General features: G+C 33.4%; 2 protein-coding genes across 7 annotated transcripts in view; both read right to left on the bottom strand.

Annotated features, from left to right (window-relative positions):
* Positions 1–612: 612 nt before the first annotated feature.
* Positions 613–6,337, bottom strand: LOC115237657 (la-related protein 6). Of its 6 annotated transcripts, none has more exons than XM_029810851.1 (5): positions 6,321–6,337; positions 4,216–5,118; positions 2,766–3,093; positions 2,002–2,235; positions 614–1,640 (listed from the first exon to the last, which is right to left on the bottom strand). In XM_029810851.1, exons 2-5 carry the CDS (start codon positions 4,960–4,962, stop codon positions 1,330–1,332), a joined length of 1,620 nt encoding a protein of 539 aa, XP_029666711.1. In that variant the 5' UTR covers positions 4,963–5,118; positions 6,321–6,337; the 3' UTR covers positions 614–1,329. The 6 variants fall into 6 exon arrangements, with proteins under 6 accessions (XP_029666712.1, XP_029666711.1, XP_029666706.1 ...); XM_029810846.1 differs by lacking the exon at positions 6,321–6,337 and adding an exon at positions 5,881–6,081 and having other exon boundaries at positions 4,216–5,409; XM_029810850.1 differs by lacking the exon at positions 6,321–6,337 and adding an exon at positions 5,881–6,081.
* Positions 6,338–8,482: 2,145 nt separating this feature from the next.
* Positions 8,483–8,911, bottom strand: part of LOC115237656 (CCR4-NOT transcription complex subunit 10) — a 6,133-nt gene continuing 5,704 nt past the window's right edge. The window contains exon 10 of the mRNA XM_029810845.1: positions 8,483–8,809. Within this exon, the coding sequence (XP_029666705.1) occupies positions 8,754–8,809 (56 nt within the window). The 3' untranslated portion in view covers positions 8,483–8,753. The remainder of the gene's footprint in view (positions 8,810–8,911) is intronic.

Raw genomic sequence — 8,911 nt, 5'->3', positions numbered from 1 at the left:
CTAACCTAACCTAACCTAACCTAACCTAACCTAACCTAACCTGGAACCCCGTAACTCGTGCAATTTCCGAAAAAAAAAAAAAAAAAAAAAAAAAAATTAAAAAAATTAAAAAAAAATTAAAAAAAAAATGGCAAAATCCCTGGAACCCCGTAACCCTGAGGAATAGCTGTAATTGGCCAGTTTTACCACTACAAATGTTATTAAACCCGATTAAGGGTGCCGTGTAACAGAGCTCAGTAGTTAAAGAAAAGAAAAAAAAAAGGAATATTGGCATTTAATTAATTTATAATGTATTACAAATTCTGTTCGAAATTATTTCCTGCAAATTTGATACAATGTTTGGCCTTGAGTAAAAACGATCTAACAGCTCGCTCCGCCATGCCAAAAGAATTTCTTATTTGCGAGGCCGCATTTATAATTTTGTTCTGTTGAATCTGCAAGACATAATTTGAACAGAATTTCTAATACATTTTTAAGTGAACAAGTTAAATTACTTGTTTTTTTTTTTTCTTTTTCTTTTTTCAAATATTCACGTCAACTTTCAATGATTGTATTTCTGTCAAGAAGCATTTACGGACATATGTTTATTAAACAATCTTAACTAAACAATCTGACTTCCATGACACGCTCTTAATGTGTGAACCTCGAATTATGTAACATCCTGTATTAGTACTCGCAATATTAATAATCACTATATTAACCGTTATTAATCGCGTTATTTTTTTTTGTGCGACGAGTATATTCGTAAACATGTTGATGGCGGATGGCGACCGCGGATAATTTCACGGAATGTGATCGTTGCGATATATCGATTAACGTCGAGCAATACCGCGCGACGTGAAAGTAGACGCTAAGGCTTCTAAGATGAACGTGACGCGATGGACTCCTTATTCTTTCAAACTCTACTCCCCGCATCTAAAGAGATACGCTTTACGCCCCGTCCAGATATATTTTACGTCCATGTACCGCATTAACTCTCTTTCACTTTCTACCACATTTGGTACACTATTTAGATACGAATGACGTAGTCCATGCTACATGTCGACGAATGTAATATATTACTTTATAATATAATATATAATCTATAGACGCGCGCACATGTTTACAGTATAGCATAGTATACTATAGTGTAGTCCATAATGTTTTATCTAACGTAATATAGTCTTATCTGTAAATAGTAAACGATATCGATTAATTATTTTCATTTTTTTTTATTTTAACATTTGTTTTATCTTACAATACGATATAACGCGTTGCTAAAGCAGCGATCGGTATTAAGTATATCATCAAATTATTATTTTTCCATCTTTTTAATGATATAACAATTATTTATGGTATTCGACAAGTAGGTTTTATACACATTTTTGTAGAACGACCAAAAAAGCCACGAGTGCCGTCGGGTCCTGTTGGCATTCTTGTCACATTCTCGGGCAAATGCATCATTGCGATACCATTATTGCTTCTCGATCGATAGAATCCATTTTGTTCTGAGCTCGAAGAACAGAGAGACAATCTTCTGATGTTCGTATCATAACCAGAATCACGACTGCATATCGACAATCTTCTAAAAAGCGATCCGTAGTCAGCCGATCCACGACGGTTCGCGATATAACGATCTCTCTCGCATTCTGTACAAGTACCTATAATAGATAACAAGCGTCATAAATTAATTGTATCGAATCTCCAAATATATTTGTTTATTTAAAATTTATCTTACTTCAAGAAAAGTCTACTCAATGCAATGTGCCGCGAGTGATCAAAAAAGTGACTGCCACGTGATTGATACTCCGTTATGATAATGCGCAAATTATGAATATATATATATACATATATATATATATACCCTGAAATGTGTGTGTGTGTGTGTGTATATATATTCTTGTAAACATTTTTTACTTAAATACAAATGTATAACAATCTCCATATTTTCCTGATTTTACACGGAACAAATTTTTTAAATTTTATTGACATTACACTTGTATTAATTATACACACACAAACCTGTAGAAGAACAACAAGAGTAACGGCGATTTTCATGATGATAGAAAGTATTCGAATAACCTGGATGAAAGAAAGCTGCTTCGGAACCAGATGAACACGTGGAATAACGTCTACCAGAATCTGAGCTAGAGCCGGAACAAGAAGACAAACGCCGAAATATAAAGCCGTTATCAGAATTGGATATGGAGCATGAAGAGAGTTTACCAGATAACCATACGTCTGGTGATGGCGGTCCTGATAGTAAACAAATAAATTGATTAATAATATTGTATGTTAATTACAACGTACTTTTATATTAACAATAAATAATTTATTTTTAATTAAAATTTTATTTAAATTTTAAGTTAATTAATTTAAAAAATTGAAATTTTTTATATGTATAAATCTATAAATTCTGGTAAACTTACAATAGAATATTAAAAAAAAAATACACTACAGAAATTAATTTTATTAGTAAATTAATATAAAATATCATAAAATTATATGTTGCAATAATGACAGCATATTGAATTTTGATGATAAAAGACTCATTCAAAAGTGTTGAAAATATTTATAATTAAAAAGAAATCATGAAAAAATTTTAATGACAATATCTTGTGTAGTATAAGAAAAAATTTTTTACAATATATATTTAAAATATATACAGAGGGTTCCAAAGCACTCTTCACGTTTTCTAGTGTGCTTTGGGACTCTCTCTATATATATATATATATATATATATATATATATATATATATATATATATATATATATATACATAGTACCTTGAGAAGAATAACTCGTATAGATGTGATACGTTGGATATCCTTGAATGTTTTTTTTTTTATGCCTTGTTTTTCCATCTTCAGTTTCAGATCCACTAGGACAACTGGACGAATTGTAATTATTCTCCCTTGGTATTCTATTTAAAACACTTTTCCTCGTAGGTTGATGTTTCCTTTTCTTGTCAGCTAATTGATGTAATTCAAATACTTTGGCGTTACCCAAGGTCATTTGCATAGCGTTTCGAACGGAAGTGGTGTCTGTAAATTCGACCATAGCGTACTCTTCGTTGGAGGTCAATTCTGGTCTTTTGGAGATTGCCTGGCGCACCTGTGTGTGTGTGTGTGTGTGTGTGTGTGTGTGTGTGTGTGTGTGTGTGCGCGCGCGCGTGCGTGCGCGTGTGCGGAAATAAATATATAGTTGTCAAAATTTTATTCCTTGTTTCAACATTATTAGATTTATTATCAGGAATATCAATATATCAAAATATTGCATAAAATAAGATTTATATGCCTATTCTTTTATTATTGATATACACTTTCAATATTATTAAATGTGATTTAACATGTTAGCTGTTATGACATTTACATGATAAATGTAACATACAATACCCAAAACATATGTCCTACAAACTTTAAAAACGTATAAACATAAATTACAAATTAAGTTTAGAAAATATATAATACAGAATACTCTATTATTGTTGATAAAAATCGGGAAAAGATATGGTTCCCTAAATACGGATAAAAGAAAAAAAAAGTAAACAAATAAATCGAAAATATGTATATAAAAAAAAATAATAATAATAATGTATTGATCGACAAGTCAAATAAGAATCTCGACCAGATTGAATAATCACTACTGCAGTGGAAACCTTATATGTTTTAGCTTTAAAAATCGATTCTATAACTGTTTAGCATGAGTATTACATGGAGTATAAAATTGCACATTACATCACAATAGTAATCCTTGCAGATTATGTGGCACATAGAGTCATATACATAGTTATGTAATACAGTGCAATTATGGAAAATTTGACCAGTGAGCACAGATTTGTGATAAACAACCATTATCCAGATTATCTACTACTTGCTATTAAGAGTTCGCGCAATGTTCTGACCCGTTAATTATCGATAATAATTCTAATACTGAAAGTTACGCAATTTTAATATTTCTATTGATAAACTATTATTATACTTTTGTTATATATCTGCATTTTGTTCAAGACATAAAAAACTGATCGAAAATGAAATCGTAATCCATTCATTAATTTTACAATTTACAGTTCTTTTTATATGTATATATCCATGTGCATTTAGATAAAGTTACTAATTAATAAATTGAGCAAAATTCGTATCTTTTTTTTATATAAAACACGTTTAAAAGAGTCAAAACTATTAATTACTCTAATCTGAAATATTTATGTTCGATTAAAGAGATCTAGCATTTTACCTCGGAAGGTGTAGGTTGACCAGGTCTGAGGACTCTTATCAGCGCGATTTCACCGCAAGATTTGAAAATCTCGGCGACAGATTCAACTGTCAACTTGTCTATCGGTAATCTGGCCGCTAATATAGTTCTAGAAGGCGCCGTTTGATCAAAAGGTGGCAAAGGATCTACTCTACGTAGCTTAGTCCCTTGTGCGTTGACTTCAAGTTTCTTGGATCTCGCTAAAGCCGTCCCGACCACTCTCCAATCTCTACTGAGGTGTTTTACTCTCTTAAAGCTGGATATCAATTTTAAAGATACATAGCCTTCTTTGTTTCTTTTAACGTGTTTCAGCAGAAAAGCGTCCTTTATAATATTTTCGTCGGAAAAGTAAAATTCCACCTGAGCGCATATTTTATCAGCCAACTCGTCATTCAACGAGTCGAGATCATTCGTTGTTTTCTCAATTAGTTGGGATTCCGATTCTATACCAGATTGTTTCTGATTTTCTAAATTTTTCAATGTGGCATCATCTACAGAATCCGCGCCCGAGTCTTGCTCCATATTAATCCCTTTCACAGATCTAATCTCGCTATCATAATCTGATAAGTCGGCCTCTTCGCTCTTAGAGCCTCTTCTGTCAAAGGAAAGACTCACATCACTGTCAACGGAAGAAATGCTGTCTCTCGTCTCAGATTTCTTCATAGGCGGAGGTGAGAACGGTAGATTGCCAACCTCGTCTTTTGATTCTTGTTGTGGTTCCATCTCCATTTTTATCAAAGTGTATCAACTGGCTATTTCTTAGAATTATTTAAAATGTTATAATAAGCCATTTTCATCATGATTTTACCCTTTATTTAAATTTTACATGTATTCTCGTGCCTTGGACATATTTAAAAATATGTCACTGATAGATCGTTCTATTCTCTGTAATAAAGTACTCGTACTATTTTAATTACGGTTGTAAGAAAATAAAAGAGAATATTAAAACACAAAGATGTATGTATATAATATGAATATGAGAACTTACGCAAAAGCGTAGTTTCTCAAGTGTATTCGCATCGCGCACTGACCTCCGACGCTGCTGGTGATTCGTTTTATAGCCGCGGTCGGTCAGGTGCGATGCGTGGCAAAGCTACAATGATCTCGCGGCCTTCTTGAATGCCGATCAAAAATAAGACGTTCGGAAAATGACCGAAGGGTACACTTGCATTAAACCTTGAACGTGCGCATGAAGGAACGAATGAAAGTTTATATTAACCCTTTACACACTGCGTATTTCTACGTGACGTTGATAATCGTCCGATAGAAAATTAATGTTTTTTTATACTTGAAAAAATGTTTTATTATAATTTAGTTGTATTGCATTCAAAATTTCTCTTTTATAATATATAAATCGAAGTTAATTAAATTATTAAAATTCTAAACATTTTTAATTGACAATTGGAGCGGAAAGTGTAAAAGATGTATCTTTACAGTTTGAAGCTTGTAATACACACAAATTATTAATTTTTTAAAAATTATTTCATACAGGTTACATAGAGTATTAATAATTTCAATATGATATTAATAATTTCAATATGTAAATTAGATATTTTGTATCTAAAAAAATGTCATTTTTGATTTTTTGTGTAATACAAAAGTAAATCAATTTTATAAAGATGAAAATATATAAAATATTATTGATACCCGTCTTATGGAAAGAATTGTATCACTAGTCGCAAATAACCACTTGGCATCATTTCGTATCCATCGTGAAAGCATTAAACCATAACCGACGATCACTATAGACAAGAAGGACAGGATTTACGATGGCGAACCAGACTCGAACTTGAGTAAGACCTTACGGACATATTCGCGCACATAAACTATACACTGCATCCGTACGCCAATGGCATAACAATATATAGGTCAAGTGCGGCTAGTATCACGCATATATGGCCGTGAAGGATAAAACAATCCGCAAGTCGTCGAAATGAAAGGATTTGGTCTCTCGGCTCGTCAGTGTCGCATCAAACTGGATTGCTTTGAAAGACGGAGTGATAACCTTGGTCTCGACTAAAAATTGACGAAGGAGAAAAGTGAAAGACATGGTATATGAAACTGTACACACACACACACACACACACACACAACATGGGCGGCATTGATATGTGGTTACTAGGACGCGAGAATCCATCGTTATGTATCGCTCGTACGTAACTGTTGTCATTTGTAGAGCACTCCTCCCAAAACTTTGTCGCGCGCCTACTTACTGTCTCTTCTCGCTGCACGCTTATACTCGCGTGAATTGGTCAATCTTTTTTAATTAATTTCTCAATAATTATTACAAAAATCGCAAAATGGTAAAGGACTTTCCTGCTCGGTTTAACCCGCTCTACCTGCACATTACGAGTGGGGCAATTATTATCAGACACCCTGTATACACATGGTATAAGAGCTAACATCAAAATTCTTTATCTCTCAACAATGAGAAATAACTTTTGTAATAATTAATAGTTTTTCTACGTTCATATTACATAATGTATCGACACCGTAAATTAAACTGTTAAGTATCGTTTATTATTATTTGTTTGCACTGAAGAAGGTCCAAAAAAGGGACCGAAACGTCTGCAATGCGAATGTTATTGTAACGTCTCTAATAAACACAAATTCGCGCTCTAATTACTGCGCTGGTTCCTTTGCCTTTCTCTTAATATTTTAGTTAATAGTTTATCTCTGTTTCTGTACTGACCACGTTGCTTTACGCTGCCAATTTAACGAAGTATGTATGTGCATACATATAGTTCCGTCATTTTTGTTACATGAATTTCAAACCCCTACATCCCTATCAAGAAGCGGAATGAGCGCAAGCAGAACGAGCAGAACGTCTCTAAAATGACTTTTAAATATTGTTTTTATCGGTCGTTTTATCATGTATATAAATATTGAATTGAATGCGTTCTTATTGGAAATATTGATTAAAAATGTTAAATAAGTTAAATAAGTTTCAACGCAGTTTTAACCCTTTTGAAATAATGACTCGTGATTGGTTGCGCATTGGTCCGTAGTGCGCTCGTTACGCTCCATGGGGATGTAGGGACTTGGAATCCACGTAGCGAAAACTGCAGAACTCTCGCGATTGGTCGTGCTCTCATTCCGCGTTATGCTATTCCGCTGCATGGGTTCGCATCCTTAGCAATATAGGAGTATTAGTCCGGATCTACAATAGATGTATTAAGCCTCAAGCCATAAGAAATTGATCAATCACAATCAAATGTGAGAATAGGAGAATGAGGAGAATAATGAATTGTTATTGGTAATTTTCTTACGGCTTAAGGCTTACTACATCTATTGTAGATCCGGTCTTACATATATGTTAAGTACGTGTTAAAGTCCATCACACACAAAATTCAGTAAAAACGTAATGGCCCTCACATACTGGACACGATGAGTGATGGGCGATATCCAATGAGAGCTTTGCTTTTCCGAGAAAGCAGAGCTCTCATTGGATATCGACCATCGTTCATCGCGTCCAGTGTGCGAGAGCCATTAGATGTAAGCAAGTCGACCAATCCCAATCGAGTATTTGGCTCTTTGTAACCCCTCCACTTTTACGGAAAACCCAATACTCGATTGGGATTGGTCAATTTTCTTACGCTTACGTCTCTCTTTCCTTACGAAATTTCGTGTGTGATGGCCTTTAGTACACAGACATATATCACACACTTTTTCAGATTATCACTTGGGATCTGTTCTTTATAGCTGAACTGGCTGCATTGGTTCAGAACTTATCTTTCTCCTTCCAATGTAGAGAAAAAAAGATAAACTCTGAACTAGTGCAGCCAGTTCAGTTATAAAAGACAGACCTATAGGTGTACATAGGCGCCATGTCTTTAATTAGAGACCGACGCATGCGTATTAGAAATTTGGTCTCACATAGAACAAAGAAGTGAATCTACTGTATGTAGTTACACTGTGAGTATAAAGGTACATTTTCACGAGCCGCTGAAATCGATTGTTTGAGCGACAAAAAGGATCACGTGATCGAAATGAACGAATCAGCGGCCAGACCGTCGTCACTCATTCGTCCATTTCGATCACGTGATCCTTTTTGTCGCTCAAATGATTGATTTTAGCGGCTCGTGAAAATGTACCTTTACATATGTATATGCAAGTTATTCATCTACATGTCTACAATTTCTTCTTTCCTAGAGAGAAAGAGAGATAGTGATTGAGAGAAAACGAGAACAAAAAAAGATAGAGTAAGATAAAAGAAGAAAGGGAGAGAAAGAAATGTGAGAGACAAAAGAAAGATTTACTGAAATTTTTAATGTGATACAAAAAGACAAAATGTTTTTTTCTTTAAAAACAGATTTTTACCAGTCTTCTCTTAAAAGTTTCAATGTTTCAGTTTTGTATGTTTAGGACATTTATATAACAGTTATTGTTATTAATATAAGAATATTTTATACACACACACACGCACACATGCACGCACACGCGCACACACACATACTAGTAAAAATATTTTAATTATCTATAAATATCTGTAGCTTTAGAGTCAAGACATATCTTAATTATTAACGATATTGTGGACAATGTTGTTTTATTATCGATTTTGAAATGTCAGCATGACCTGAAATTTAAAAAAGATATAAAATACATTTCATTATTATATCCGATAATAAATATATCTGAAGAACACAATAATTCTTATCAAAAATTAATTATATATATA

The sequence above is a fragment of the Formica exsecta genome, unplaced genomic scaffold (genome assembly GCF_003651465.1).
Source record: "Formica exsecta isolate Colony F162 unplaced genomic scaffold, ASM365146v1 scaffold303, whole genome shotgun sequence".
Taxonomy (NCBI): Eukaryota; Metazoa; Arthropoda; class Insecta; order Hymenoptera; family Formicidae; genus Formica; species Formica exsecta.
The sequence above is the reverse complement of the archived record's forward strand: the minus strand, read 5'-3'. Positions and strand labels throughout refer to the sequence as shown.

What these genes read in the sequence shown, in the direction of transcription:
- LOC115237657 (XM_029810851.1), bottom strand. Translation starts at nt 4,962, where the DNA reads ATGGAGATGGAACCACAACAAGAATCAAAAGACGAGGTTGGCAATCTA. An exon ending in GTCAACCTACACCTTCCGAG is followed by an intron (nt 3,094 to 4,215) that starts GTAAAATGCTAG and finishes ACACACACACAG; the next exon opens with GTGCGCCAGGCAATCTCCAA. An exon ending in TACGAGTTATTCTTCTCAAG is followed by an intron (nt 2,236 to 2,765) that starts GTACTATGTATA and finishes GTTTACTATCAG; the next exon opens with GACCGCCATCACCAGACGTA.